The 14,701-nt window shown below is 62.5% G+C and overlaps 4 protein-coding genes across 4 annotated transcripts; 2 read left to right on the forward strand and 2 right to left on the reverse strand.

The window, feature by feature from the left end:
- Positions 1-26: 26 nt before the first annotated feature.
- On the reverse strand, positions 27-1,817 carry VTJ83DRAFT_4752 (uncharacterized protein; the record flags this gene model as incomplete). Its single annotated transcript, XM_071011276.1, has 3 exons — positions 27-97; positions 295-1,376; positions 1,483-1,817. 3 exons carry the CDS (start codon positions 1,815-1,817, stop codon positions 27-29), a joined length of 1,488 nt encoding a protein of 495 aa, XP_070866202.1.
- A 2,344-nt stretch (positions 1,818-4,161) lies between these two features.
- VTJ83DRAFT_4753 (uncharacterized protein) lies at positions 4,162-5,100 on the reverse strand (the record flags this gene model as incomplete). The annotated part of the gene is made up of 1 exon (XM_071011277.1): positions 4,162-5,100. The coding sequence occupies one exon, from the start codon at positions 5,098-5,100 to the stop codon at positions 4,162-4,164; it is 939 nt and encodes a 312-aa protein (XP_070866203.1).
- Positions 5,101-6,646: 1,546 nt separating this feature from the next.
- Positions 6,647-8,230, forward strand: VTJ83DRAFT_4754 (uncharacterized protein; the record flags this gene model as incomplete). Its single annotated transcript, XM_071011278.1, has 3 exons — positions 6,647-6,826; positions 6,957-7,621; positions 7,720-8,230. The coding sequence occupies 3 exons, from the start codon at positions 6,647-6,649 to the stop codon at positions 8,228-8,230; spliced, it is 1,356 nt and encodes a 451-aa protein (XP_070866204.1).
- A 2,806-nt stretch (positions 8,231-11,036) lies between these two features.
- On the forward strand, positions 11,037-12,845 carry VTJ83DRAFT_4755 (uncharacterized protein; the record flags this gene model as incomplete). The annotated part of the gene is made up of 1 exon (XM_071011279.1): positions 11,037-12,845. The coding sequence occupies one exon, from the start codon at positions 11,037-11,039 to the stop codon at positions 12,843-12,845; it is 1,809 nt and encodes a 602-aa protein (XP_070866205.1).
- Positions 12,846-14,701: the final 1,856 nt, after the last annotated feature.

The following is a 14,701-nucleotide window of genomic DNA, read 5'->3' on the forward strand; positions in this document are numbered from 1 at the left end:
TGTTGTTGTTGTTGTTGTTGTTGTTGTTAATGTTGTTGTTGCCGCGGGTTCTCTTGCGGCTGCTGTTCTTGCGGATTCTCCGGCCGCGGCGCGGATTCTGCGATCGGCGAGCCCAAGCATCCTTCGTCCCGCGTCTTCTCATCCGGCGAAGCTCCTCCGCCGCCCGGACCGGCTCCGCTTCCGCCGCTGCCCATCCTCCCCAGCCTCGGCCTCCCGAGCGTTGACCTCACCGACAGCGACGGCGAAAGCAAGCCCCCAAGCTCTTGCAGCAGCGCGACCGAGCTCCTGCGGAACCCGGAAACGCCCGCCGCGACGGCGGCGGCGGGGCGGCGGGAGGGGCGGCGTGGCTGCCGCTGCTGTCGGTGGACGCCGCCGAGCCTTTGCGGTTCGTGGTGCCGGCGGCCGGGGCGGCGCCGGCGGTGCTGGCGGTGGCGGGATGGGAATCGTCGAGCAGGCCGCCGTAGTCGAAGAAGGAGACGCGCCGCGGCGTCGCGCTCGAGTCGCTGCGCACCGATCTCCCGGCGCCGCCGGCCTCCAGGTCGTCGCTGCTCATCCCCGTCGGCGGCGGCACGGCCAGCCGGTCGGACCCCGGGAAGCGCCACGCAGCCATGACTTCTCGGGGGTGCGTGGCGACGGTCGGCGCCGGGACGAAGGAGGAGGCCGAGAGGCGCCGGTCCTCGCGCAGCTCGGGCTTGAGGCCCAGCCCCAGGTCGCGGACGAGATCCTCGTCGCTGCCCCAGTACCGGAGGGCGGACGGGCGTCGCATGTCGCCGTTGACGGACGGGTCGGCCGAGGAGGAGGCGGCGGCGGCGGCGGCGGCGGCAGCGGCGGCGGTGGCGATGGAGTCGTACCGGTACCGGCGCTTCTTGACGCCCCTGTCGCGGACGAAAGAGCCGAGCACGAGGGCGTTGGCGGCGACCGTGGCGAGGAGGAGCTCCACGGACGCGTAGAGGGAGCGGATCTCCTGGCGGCCGTGCTCGGCCATGATGCGGTGGACGCGGTAGAGGGTCACGGTCACCGGGCCGAGGCTGAGCGAAAAGAGCAGGACGAGGCGGAGCTTGCGGCGGGCGGGCATGGAGCTGCGCAGGATGACGGGGACGGGGAAGAGGACGAGCGACAGGTCGGTCAGGACGTTGCAGAGGGCCATGGTCACGAGCTGCGCGTAGCCCTGGCGGCATCGCCCTCCCGGGTCGGGGAGGACCTGCCAGTAGCGGGGGAAGGGCTGGCACTCGGCCAGGCCGCTGATGATGATGGCGATGAAGGTGACGATGAGGAACCGGCGAAAGTACAGCAGGGCGAGGTCGTAGGAGCGGCGCCAGTTGACGTTGCTGAGGCGGCGGAAGAAGTCGAGGATGGCGTACTTGAGGATCCAGAGGCTAAAAGAAACAAAGAACCCGGGCATCCGGCGGCGGGAGGTTAGCATGAAACGGACGCAGACGGAACACACCACGTCGGCGACCACCGGCGGGATGGCACACGTACGTGGCGGGATACAAGACCCGGCTCAGCAGCACCAGGCCGCTCGCAATCTCCTTCTTTCGAAGCTCGTCCTCCGTCAGGCCGACCCCTTGCAGCTGCGCGTTGTTGGTCCCCCACAACAAGACCACATGCACGCATCCCATGCGCAGCAGCAGCGGCACAAGCGCCAGCGCGGCCGTCTTATCCTCGCGAAACAGCGTCTCTGTCCGGATGAACCGGCCGATCACCCGGAGGGAGATGAGGAGGGTGCAAAAGATGGTGATCCACCAGCAAACCAGCAGCGTCGGTTTGTCCCTGCTGAAGGGGTGTAACGGCGGGGGGTCGGAGTAGAGACCCATGGCGTCGACGGCGCTCCGGGGAGGCGGCGCACCGTGGCCGTCATCCCGGAAAGGCTTGAGGAGGTGTGTTCAGCACGGCGGGACTGGGCCGTCTGAAGAGGCGAGAGCCTCGAAATCCGTCGTCGGGAGGGAGCGGGCCGGAGGAGTGGCCCTGGGGTGAAATGACGTTGCGCTGGTGCGACACACTCGGCACTAGGAGTTGTGGCAGTGGGTCTCGCGAGGGTGCCAGCTAGGCTATCACGCTGTTGCAGAAGAGGCGGACGACCGCGAGGCTGTGGGGGAGGCGGTGCTCGTACACGAGCGAAGCGGGAAGCATGAACAAGATCGAGAAAAGGGGAGAGAGAGAGAGAGAGAGAGAGAGAGAGAGAGAGAGAGAGGGCGCGGGAGCGAGGGAAACAAGGCTGACTGCCTGACCTATCTTACGAGAGGGGCAGGACAAGGTGATATCAGAGACACAACAGGACCGGTTCCAGTGACGCAAGGACGGCGGACCAAGAAGCGGCCGAGAGCTCCATGGTGTAGTGAGCGTGAATGGTGAGCGGGCTTGGTCTCGAAAAGTAACCGTACGACTTGGAAGCCAAGCTCTGCGCACCGAGACACCCCCCGCTGCAACGGACCAGATCCGGGGGCAGGGAAGGGGACAAGTGCCTATCAGGACGGCCCACGAGCAAAAAAAGCGCGTGAAATTCGTTATGGCGGGCTGCTTTTTGGGCTGTGTGTGCGTGTGTGCCCGGGCTGACATGCTTTGCTGGGCACGGCGCGGCGCATGGGGGACATCCCACGCCCGGCGACCGGACATACATACGCAGTACGCAGTACATACATGAACTCGAACGGGCCGTATTCGTCAAAGACGCCCTCCAAGAGGCGGATCGGCGTCGGATGCCCTGCGCGGCCCTGCGCGGGCTTGATGCTTGACGTGCGTGTGCCCTGCTCTCTCCCAAGTGGGTGTAACGCTGCCTATCTTCATAAGTCCTTGGCTACCTACCTATCCTACCCAACCTTGAACCGACATGCCGCGTTTCCCCCCCCCTCCGGACGGCCTGACAGCCGAGATTTCCCAGCGACAGGGGTGCGGTGCTCGGCTCGGCTCGCGGGGTGCCAATGTCCAATGTGGTGATGAACAACACACAGCATGCCATGCTCAACTCTCAACTAGTTCACTAGTTCGTCAACGAAACGAGTCATGGTCGGGCCACGACGGAATGGCTGATTGAACCCCGTGACTGACCGCTGATGCTTGCCCCGCTGCAGAAAGAGATGTGTATGAAGTGGCGTGCGTTTCCGCGCGCCCCCTCCCCCCTCCCCCCTCCCCCTCCCCTTGCTGACGATCTCGTCCTTGTAACTTTATTATTACTTCGTACCCAACCAACAAAGTTCGTTTTATCGAGCTAGGTACCCTGCAGGCGTTCCGGGCGGTGCTGTGCTGTGCTGTGCAGTGCAGTGCTGTACGATATGCCGCGGTGTTCCAGTCGGGCCGAGCCTCTTGCCAGAACAAGGTTGCTATACTGTGACGTTAGCTCTCTCATCACCGAGGCGTGAGCTTGACGAGAGATAAGAAGAAAGCATGATGAAACGGCCGCTAGCTGGCTGCCCCGAGCTCGATTCCTGTTTAGGGCTCGCCAGCCGATGCGACCCGGCTGATTTCCATCCATGGACCTGGGCCTCCACCTGAAGCGCGATTGGCGACGGCTTGGTGCGGCGCACGGGGCGTCTTGGCCCTGGACCGTGGCGTCGGCTTCCAACGGCGACCTGCCTTCTGGAGGCAAGCCGGGTCGGTGGTCCTAGAGGCGTTCCGGATGACGTGATGCCGACGCTACAGGAAGCGAGTATTGTAGAAGATGTGAGTCCCAGGAAGGGAGGCGTCGATGCATGTGCACAAGCATGTGTGTGTGTGTGTGTGTGTGTGAGAGAGAGAGAGAGAGAGAGAGAGAGAGAGAGAGAGAGAGAGAGAGAGAGAGAGAGAGAGAGAGAGAGAGAGAGAGAGAGAGAGAGAGAGAGAGAGGAGAGAGAGCATGTGCATGTGCGCGCGTGCTCGAGCTGTGATTTTCATCTCCCGCTCCTCATTTGATGACAAGCAGCACGCCGAGACCCAAGATGGCCATTTCAGAAGGGAATCATCACGATCACGTCTCTGCGTGAGGGGGCAGCAGAGAAGAGAACCCCATGTTTGACGCCCAAGAGAATAAGCCTTGGATGGAGCGTCTGCAGTTCAGAGCTTCTAGGGACTGAAGGGGGGCTGAGACCGAGGAGGCTTCTGTTGGAAACTGGATCCGATTCCAGAGCCGACCTTCTCAACCCCCCAAGACGCTCCAGCCCAGCTAGGCAGTGTTGTCCTCCCTTCTCAGGGCCAAACTTCGACCTTCTCCCAGCCCCCCGCCATCTCTCCCCCCGGCAGCTTCGAACCCTCCTTTTCCCCGCGGTACACATACAGCCACCGCCTCGGCTTCCTCTCGTCGCTCAGGTCCACCTGGTCCACCTCCTCCGGCACGATCACCACCACGCGAAAGTTGGCCCTCGCCGCCGGGTCGTTGACATCCTCGACGACCTGCCCGACCCCCTCCCCGCCGGCCGTGTGATACGCGAGCGGCGTGCCCGGCGGCGGACCTCGAAACGACCCTCGCATCAGGGGGCTCAGGTTGCCAAAGTGCGCCGTCACCTCCCTCTCGAAGCTCCACGCCCGCTCCCCTTCGCCGCCGGGCTCCCCGAGCCGCCTCATCCGCCTCAGCAGCGCCTCCCGCACCCTTCTCGCGCCGTCGTCCCTCTTTTCCTCCTCTTCCTCTCCCTCCGCCCCGGCGCGATCGACGGCCGGCCCCGGGCCCAGCACCCACGCGTGGCCTCGCACCCTCCACTGCGTCCTGATGGCCGTCCCCGTCCAAGGGTCCCGATCGATCCAAAACACCGCCTCCACCGGCCCTCCGCCCCCCGTCGCCCCGCCGCTGGCCTCCACGTCCCCCGCGGGCGCGGAATCGAACATGTCGCCCGCCTTTTCGGACCGAGCGTCGGTGGTGAAGACGAGCAGGTCGGACGCGTAGACCCCGGTCGGGTTGCGCGGGGCCGGGTTTGCATGGCCGCCGCTGCGGTCGGGCAGCGGGTCGGCCCACATGCCGCGGAAGACGCAGGTGCGGGCGCGCGGAAGGCAGGGGAGAGCGGGAGACGGGGCGCCGTCGGCTTGGGTGGCGGGGTGGAGGTTGGCGAGGGTGAAGACGGGCGAGGAGCCGAGGGAGCGGAGGTGGGCGCCGAAGAGGGCGCGCCAGGGCGCCGGGGCCTGGGCGGCGGCCATGGCAGAGATGGTGCTATGGGGATGCTAGGCGGAAGGTGTGGCAAACGCACGGTAGGTCGGTGGCTGGGTCGGTGCTCGACCGGGGGCTGTTTTTGGCTGGCCTTTGGCTGGCCTTTGGCTCTCTCGGCCTGCGAGATGGCTGTTGGGCTGCAGGCGCCGAGATGCAAGCGTCGGCGACTGTTGCGATGCGCCGAGCGAGACGTGGGAGTTGCCAATGGCGTTGGTTGGGACGGAGAAACGGCCGCGGCTGGGTCCACGGGATGCAGCGACACGACGGATGGCCTGGATGGCCTTTATGACCTCATTTCTCCATCTTGTCTACTGTGCATGCCTACCGTACAATACTTCATACAGCCATCGGGGCGGTGTACCCCGCCGCGTCTCACGATGCGGGGATGAAGGGGCTTGCGGGGCTCCGCGGGCATGTTGCACCACGCCGGACCCCCGTGGGTGGCGCCATGGCGAGCAAGACGTCTTGTTGCATTGGCCCTATGACCTCTCTACCCGACCTTGGTTGGGTATTGTACCTTCGCTTGCCGTTACGAACCCGCAACTCGCAAAGCACCCGGCCGATGGCCTCCCTTGCCTGTTCAGGGAATCGACATGTGTGCTGCGTACCTATATAGGGCATGTATTGGAGTGTTCAAGATGGGGGTGGAGGTGCCAGCCCCAAACAAAATACCTCAGAGACGGTCGGTGCCGTGTTTGGGGGATTGCCCCCTTTGTACCTCAGCTATTAGTTGGTGAACCTGATCTACCAAGGAAGAGGGCCAAGCAGGACTCGCCAGCCCAACCGCACCGCGGGAGGTTTTGGTCCTGGACGCTCAAGACGCCTGTTCCCTGGCGGTCTCGGAGGCGCTAAGTTGGGTTCCAGAATGCTGGCTCTGTTCATGCCGCCCATGTTGATTACTAGTTTTGGTAACTATAGTAGCGTCAAGAAGAGGCAAGAGGGTGGTCCCACTGCGACTTTGTTCCCGACGGCGTGGATCGCCCGTCCATCTTAGCCGCCGCGGCCGATGACGCCGGTTGACCTATAGTACATGCACCCCTACGGTGTATTAAGGAAATCATAGCCGGCGGTCCATGCCAACCAAGGTCTCGTCCAAACTCGTAGCGGAAAGCCACCATCGTGAACTGTCCAACCTGCTGCAAGATCGGGGAAACGACGGGATATTCCGAGACATGGCGTTTTGGCATGTTTCCCTCCCCCTCGCCCCCCATTCTCCCCCCTCCGATGGCCCAGCCTCTCCGAGGGACCAGCCCTATGAGGGGGCCGCAGGATGATGCTTGGCGATCGTCTTTGTCATTGCGATTGGAGATTGCGATAACTGACCAGAGCCCGCGCTCCACCACCCCCCGGGAGCTTGTTGATACGGGTCTCCGTCAGCCTCCTTTTCGCGTCCCGTCCGTTTCCTTGTGCCATCGCCACCAACGTCAAGCCCGATCCTCAAGGTAGCTACGGTAGTGAACTACCTGAGGCACATTGAGACACCGCGTCTCTGGCAGACCTTTGTTCCTCCAACCTCCTCCCCTCATCGCCTCTGAAATGGCTGTCCTCCTCCGACCCGCGCGCCCGCGCGCCGCCGTCGTCCTGCTCGTCGCGACGCTGGCCCTCGGCGCGCGGGCTCTGAGCACCACCACCAAGACCGAGGATGCCTCGGGCGGCGTCTCGTCGTTGCCATCCGTCGACAACATCTCCCTGACCGAGCTTGACGAGCACCTCCAAGTCCGTTCTCTCTCTCTCTCTTTCTCTCTCTCTCTCTCTCACTCTTGCAGCCTTGCCCCAAGGGAAAACGCACCCAATTTCGTACTAACGGCTGCTCTCTGTCCCCCCCCCCCCCCCCCTCCCCTTATAGCAATGCCCCATCGTCGCCTCCCTCTCGGCCGCCAAGGCGCACAAGCTCGCCTCGGAACCCCCGTCCGCCATGTCGCGCCTCTTCTCGGTCCTCTTCCCCTCGTCCCACCCGGGCATCAACGCCCTCCTCGCCACCCTCTACATCTCGGGCCCGCCCAACTTTTTGCTCGCGCTCTGCCCGCCCAACATCGACCCGGCGTCGCTGTCCGTCATGGTCGCCTTCGCCGTCGGCGGGCTGCTCGGCGACACCCTGTTCCATCTCCTGCCCGAGATCTTCCTCGGGGAGGACGACGATCCGGAAAAGGTCAAGCTCGTGCTGGTCGAACCCAACAGGAACCTGCTCTTGGGCGTGGCGATCCTGGTGGGGTTTTTGGTGTTTGTGGCCATGGACAAGGGGTTGAGGATCGCCACGGGCGGGGCGGGGCATGAGCACTCGCACTCGCACTCGCACGCTCCCTCGCACGGACATGCGGAAAAGAAGGAGGAGAACGGGACGGCGACGGTCACCGGGGTGGAGGCGAAGGAGGACGGGCTGAGGAAGAGGAAGGGGGCCGCTGCGGATGCGACGTCGGCGGCGGCGGCGGCGGTCGAGGAGAAGGAGGAGAAGAAGAAGAAGGAGCATGACAAGAACCCCTCGGCGAAGCTTGGGGGCTTGCTGAACATGATGTACGTTCCCGGCCTCATTGGGCCCCCGCTGCCGGGGGTGGTACCTCTTCCTGCGCGTCTCGCACGCGGAACGGACCGTGGCTGACGCGATTCCGCAGCGCCGACTTCACGCACAACATCACCGACGGCCTCGCCATGTCGGCCTCGTTCTACGCGTCCCCCGCCATCGGCGCCACGACCACCATGGCCGTCTTCTTCCACGAGATCCCGCACGAGGTTGGCGACTTTGCCCTGCTCGTGCAGGCCGGCTTCTCGAAGCGGCAGGCCATGGGCGCCCAGTTCGTCACGGCCGTGGGCGCGCTGCTGGGCACGCTGATCGGCATCGCCGTGCAGGAGCTCGGCGGCGGAGCGGGCGGCTCGGCGGCCGGCGACGGCGGCGGAGCCGGCAGCATGGGCATGCGCGACGGCCTCTGGGGCACCAGCCTCACCTGGGGCGACATGCTGCTGCCCTTCACGGCGGGAACGTTCCTCTACGTCGGCACCGTGGCCGTCATCCCGGAGCTGCTCGAGACGGGCCCGAACCGCGGCGCGGAGCTGCGCAAGACGTTGGTGCAGTTTGCCGCCATTGCCTTGGGGGCCGGCATCATGCTGTACATTTCGTGGCACTAGTGGCACTGCTCTCTCTCTCTCTCTCTCTCTCCTCTTGTTGGGAGGATGGATCGGTCAAGGACGCGTGGTCCTGTGTACGTGCATCATCATCGATCCGTAGAAGCGTGCTTCGCATAGCCACGCACCCAGGAGGTCTTTCGGGACCTACCACAGAAACAAGACATAGACCTCTCTACCCGTAGACGAGCCGTCATCGTCGGCATCGCCGTCAGGTTGCATCGCCGCCAGGTCCGGATTGCCTTCAGAGCAGCAGAGGAGGGCTGTTGTGGTTCGAGCAGGTGGGCTTGGACTTGCGCTTTGCAATCCACAGGGTGCGGATAACTACTATGTAGACCCCTTTCACCAGGTAACTAGCCTCAAGCCTCATCACCAGGCATAGCACAGCCATATCAGATACAACCTCCCCCCCCCCCCCCCCACTTTTGGTACAATACTATAGTTGTAGAGGAGCCTGCTTTTCGTAAGAGCAAGGTGACACAAAAACAAGCGCCAGAACAATTTCAACTACACAGTATGTACCATAGTATGTGCTGATGTGCTGACAGGAAAAAGATGAGATTTGTACAACAGATGACTCTTCTTTTTCCTTTTTCGGCCAGCGTCCTTGGGCACGTCAGCGCATCACGACCCATCACAATCCGCCTGAAGCCCGGGGATCCCGTGCATTTGCTGAAGCCTGTGGACCCGCCGCCCCGGGAAGATGTGGGCCCGATCTTTTCTTTTTGGTGGGGTGGGAGGGAGAGGAGGGAGGCAAAGCCGAAGGGCGCAAGGGCCCAGGGTTTTTTGTTTTTTTGGAGAAAGGGTTGGGATCAGGGTAAGGGTCAGTCATGGTCCAGGAAATTGCAACAGTTCGTTACAAGTAAGTTACACCACTGTGTACGGCATAGAAATTGTCAACATGTCAAGCAAAAGGCGCACCGCACCCCATCACATCACATACGAGCTCGAGTCCCGGGCTGTCACAATATTCCCCCCCCCCCCCCCCCCTCCCCTCCTCTAGAACACGCTGCGACTGCGCCCTCCGGTGAAAAGATTCTGCCTGACGCCATGTCATGGATCGACGGAAACTTTTTTTTCTCCCAATATCCGCCCAACTGCTGCGCTTTTCGTTGCCTATGGTTCCATACTAGTATGGTTGCTGGCTTATACTGTGTGGTACAAACCCAGGCCAGGGCCGCGTTTGACTTCCCGATCCTTTAGGACCCGGCTCGACTTACACAGTACTGCGTATACCCAACCTTGACGTGACCAACACGACGCTGGGGTTGCGCTGCGCGAGCTGCCGACGGCCATGACACACCGATGGCGTGGATCCCAAAGGCACTTGACGACAAGCGGGTCTGGAAATCTCTTCTTGCAGGAAACAGCGGATCCTCGTGGATCGTACTAGTGCATCAAGTTTTTTTTTCTTTTTTTTTCCTCTTACCCTTTTGTTGCTTGGGTTTTACGGTCTGGAAGACGCTGGAAGCGGTTCGCCGATGACTCCAACATGCATCTGCAATGTCACACGAACCACGGAGGCGCAACCCCGGCCTGTCCAATGCAACATCACACTAACTAAACCTCCAAAGGCGCTTGTTAGCGACGACGAGTCCATGACCAAGTGGCCGGCTCCGAACGAAGACGGTGGAAAGAAGGTGGCGCTTCGTGCTTTGTGATCCACTCCATGTTGGTTTTGTTTCTTCTTCTTCTTGTCTGGCTGCCGAACCCAAGAGGAACGAAACTCTTCTGCAGAAGGGGGTTGGGCTGTGGAAAAGACAACCAGCTTCTACTAGTAGTACTGGACAGTATTAGTTACCAAGTACGTCTGTACATACATAAGGTGGTCTAACTACCTTGGCTCATGTCAACGTGGCTGCCGACACCGGCGCCTGGCACCAGAGAAAGGGCCTCTGGCAAAGAGAAAGGGAGCACACGGGGCGCCCCGAAGGGTAAAGCCGAAGGCCGCACATCGGAGTCCGACACCCGCTCGGCATGCCGTACGCCTTTCTCCCGACATGCGGCCCGAGACGAATGCCAAGGATCCCAGGTTCACGAATCCGCTGGCGTCATGAACGAGCGCGGGCCCCGGGGTGGAACTCTACCACGCTAGCGCTCAGCATGCGGAGCATCAGCATCCATGATTCTTCACCTCGTGTCTTGGCGTACACAGTAGGTGCTGTACTATACTATACAGGCGCTTGGTGCTGCTCCCGCCGGACCCAGCCTCGGGAGCCCCATCCCGCGCTGTCGGGTGACACACCCTCCCCCATGGGTCGGTCTCGTCGGATTCGCCAATCAAGCCCCCTGCATGCCCCAACCCGGCATTCTTGAATGGCCAGAAGGCTGGATGGGTGCCTTCTAGACACCACCCTTCCAGGGTCGAGCTCCCTGCCTGGCCGTATAGTATGGTTCCTATGGGGCACACAGCGTCCCGGCTGCGCATGTCCGAGGCGGGCTGCGGCTGGGCTGGCGGATCGAGCTTCGACATGCTTTGCAATGAGTCAACCACCATGTTAAGCGCATGTCAACCGCAGGGCCGTCCCACACAAAAGGGGGGGAGGGGCTCTTGTCTGTTCTCCTGACCAATCCCTCCCCCCTTCCCCCCACCCTCCTCCATGACGTATATATACGCAGAACACGAGACGTTGCCTCGGGCATCCATCGAGGTGTAAAAGAAGTCCACCTCCTTTGTCCCGCTCTTCCTTCCAACGGCGTTGAGAGAGGGAGAGAAGGAGAAAGAGGAAGAGAGAGAGACAGAGAGACAAAGACCCCCCTTTCCTGGGACTCGACCACCCCCTCGGTCCTTTTGACCAAGCCGCCCAGCATGGCCACCAAGATATCCCCCAAGGCGGCGAGCGTTGCCCCCGGCATGGTCTCCAGCATCACCGCCTCCAACAAGTCGGACATCCGGGTCGTCCTCAACGACCACTATGCCTCCAAGGTGTTCACCTCGCTGTCCCCCGTGGCGGGCCACATCGCCATCACCACCAGGCGCCCCGTGCCCTTCGAGTCCATCCAGATCGTCCTGCTCGGCCAGACCAGGACCATGTTCGACGGCATGAGCGCGCCCCAGGAGATCACCCACACCTTTCTCAAGATGGTCATGCCCGTGCCCGAGTCCGCCTACCCCGCGCCCCGCGTGCTCGAGCCCGGCGAGACGTGCACGATCCCCTTCAACTTTGTCATCCCCCGCCAGCTCACCATCAACGCCTGCAACCACGAGCGCCTCGCCGACCAGGTCCAGCAGCACCACCTGCTTCTCCCGCCGTCCCTCGGCGCCTGGGAGCGCGACGACATGGGCCCCCGCATGACCCGCGTCGAGTACGCCGTCAAGGCCCGCGTCATCCGCGACGACGACGGCCGCAAGGTCCGCGTCATGGAGGCCTGCCAGGCCATCAACGTCCTGCCGGCGAGCGTCGAGGAGCCCCCGCTGAGCGTGTCCGACGCCGACGGCCTCTACCGCATGTCCAAGACCAAGGCCCTGCGCAGGTCCCTGCTCGCCACCCGCTACGGCCGCATCACCGCCGAGGCCTTCCAGCCGAGCCCCGCCGTCCTGTCTCCCGACGGCCGCCGCGTCATGTCCCACCCCATGGCGCACATCCGCCTGACCTTTGCGCCGGCCGAGCCCCGGCCGTCCTCGGCCGCCCGCCCCGTCCTGCCGCCGGGCGTCAAGAGCGTCTCGGCCAAGCTGGCCGCCCACACCTTCTTCGCGTCCGGCACCATCTCGTCCTTCCCCAACCTCGGCGAGTGGCACGGCTCCTACCAGCTCGCCCGCCGCGGCCACTACTCCACGAGCGTCTCCCTCCCGCCCGTGACGCTGTCCGAGCAGCCCGGCTGGACCCCCGTCGCCCCGGCCTCGCCGGAGCCGTCCATCCGAGGATTCATCTCCCGCCGGGATTCCGGCTACGCCGGAAGCGACAGCAGCAGCGGCAGCAGCAGCAGCAGCAGCAACAGCGGAGGCGCCTCGATCCCCCCGTCGCTTCCCGCCCCGGCGCCCAAGAAGCTCGTCTTCGAGAACGGCCGGTACCGCCGCGTCGGCCCGGCGCACGACGGCCCCAAGAAGCCAACGCCCTCGGCGCAGCAGCAGACCGCCGCCTACGCCACCACCCTCTCCATCCCCGTCGTCCTCCCCACCGACAGGAAGACCTTGGTGCCCACCTTCCACTCGTGCATCCTCTCGCGCGTCTACGCCCTGCACCTGACCGTCGCCCTGGCCGGCTCGGCGGGCGAGAAGATCACGCTCGTGGTGCCGATGCAGGTGGCCGTCGGGTCGGCCGAGCCGCGTTCTTCCTCCTCGGCCGACCGCCGCCACGGCCAGGAGGCGGCGGCGGAGTCGGAGCCGGAGCCGGGGCTGGGGCCGGGGCCGCAGGACCTCCCGTCTTTCGAGGAGGCCGCTGCCGACGCGTACCTCAGGCCCCGCGTCCTGCACGCCCCGCCCGAGTGGCAGGTCCGGCTGCAGGAGGAGAGGCGGCAGCAGCAGCAGCAGCAGCAGCAGCAACAACAACAGCAGCAGCAATGGGGCCAGGGAGAGGGGCGGCTGGAGCAGCACATGCGCGGCGGACTTGAAGGGCTGGTGGCCGCGAGGGTCTTTGTCGAGACGGCTTCGGGGAGGCGGAGCGGGTGCTGCGCTTGATCCAGCCTCCTCTCTCCTCCCCCCCCCCCTCTCTCTCTCTCTCTGCCCTAGCGCCCTTTTCCCGCCGATTGTCGAATGCTTCATGAACATCCTCTCCTTTTCACTGTTTTCCCCTACTTGTTTCCTTTCCTGTTCATCATCCATCTTCCCATGCCTCGTCCTGTTTCCTCCACTTCGTTTCTCAAGGCTTGCGCTCCCTTTGTTTTTCTCTCTGATGTTTTGTTTCTCTTTGCTTTAGTCACAGGATACCCTGAGTTCCAACCAAGTTTGACGCCCGGTGGTGTTGCGGTGATGATCTGGGATGCACACAGCGTTCGGTGTTTGGGGGGTGTTTGGAAGAAAGCGGTTTCTAGCCATATCTGTTTTTTTTTCTTTCTTTACTTTACATGCCAAGGTTCGGTTGGGTATGGGAACAACATGAAGCATGATTCTTTATCATCTCTCTAGTTAGACAGGCTGTCGGTGCATTTGGGAATGGATAATATCGCTTTTACTTTTATTTTATACTTTTGGCTAGATTCCGTCAGCACGTCCGCTTGCATAGTCGTAGCAGTAGTAGTAGTAGCAAGTGGTTACAGTTTGATCACTAAACATGCGATATCTATATCTGCTACTACTACTACTACTACTACTACCCTCTTCCATCTACACGAAACATCAGACGCATCTTTGGTGTTGTCATTAGATCTACCCCTGGCCGATCTCCCAACGTGTCGCCACAGCAACGTGCCGAACGAACACACTGTTACACGCACCCCTAATGCACCGCACCACCCCTCTCGTCCCATCCGATCTATCGTGGCCTACCTACCTGCCTAGGCACAACCGATCTAGGCATGTCCACTCATCGTCTTGCTCCCATCCAGCCATCTCGGGCCTTCCCGCTGGTCCGGGCCCTACAGACCACGACATGTGACCTCCAACTCTGCCCCATCGCAGCCCAATCTCCCTCCCTGACGTGTCGTGTCGGCAACGCGCGCGAACCAACAAAACAACACCGTTTTGATTTTTCCTTTTTTTTTTTTTTTTTTCCCAGCTCGCACCCCTCCCCTCCACCGCCCCGTTCACGCACGCACCGCATGCGGCAACCGGGCTGTGCAGGGTTGGGCATCTGCCCTGCCCTCCTCCGGCTCACCTCATTGTTTCTCATCGTCGCCATCGATCTTGTTCGGATACTCACATCTGGTCGACCTGAACCTGTTTCATGCCACGACATGACATGCCATGCCATGCCATGCCATGACATGCCATGCCATGCCATGCCATGACATGTCATGAAATGCCATACCCACCCCCCCCTTCTTCACCCCCCATCTTCCTCTTCGCTTGTATCGGTCTAACCATTTTTTCGTACCCAGAACCTAGAAAGGTAGGTAGCGAGGGCGCCCTTTCACACCGTTCTCTTCCCTGTATTCTTCATGCCACACCGTCCGCCTCATCCGCCTTGTCTTTCCGGCGCCATGTATCCGGTGCCAGGGCGGACAAGCGAGAACTCGGTTCCGGACTTCAGGGGCTCCGGAGACCTGACCCCCCTCGTGGACTTCCCGGGAGGGGGCGTTGGTTGGTCTTCGTAGCCAGGTTCCGGGTCCGGACCCGATCGGTGACAACAACGGCGACGACGACGATGACGACGACGACGATGATGATGGACGGTCCCTGGCCATCACTACCACATCGGTTGTCTTTTCCCAACTTCTATCCCCCATTTTCTTCTCCCACGGTTGCGTGCCGGGCCCGTACCGCGGATTTCCTGGTGTCCTTGCCCAGGGGTTGTCGTTCCACCCCCTCCCCCCCCCCTCCCCCCCTCAGGGCCCATGTACGGTCTCCAACGAACGCTGTCCTTGCTCCGCATTCCG

This window comes from Remersonia thermophila, chromosome 4 (genome assembly GCF_042764415.1).
Source record: "Remersonia thermophila strain ATCC 22073 chromosome 4, whole genome shotgun sequence".
Taxonomy (NCBI): domain Eukaryota; kingdom Fungi; phylum Ascomycota; class Sordariomycetes; order Sordariales; family Chaetomiaceae; genus Remersonia; species Remersonia thermophila.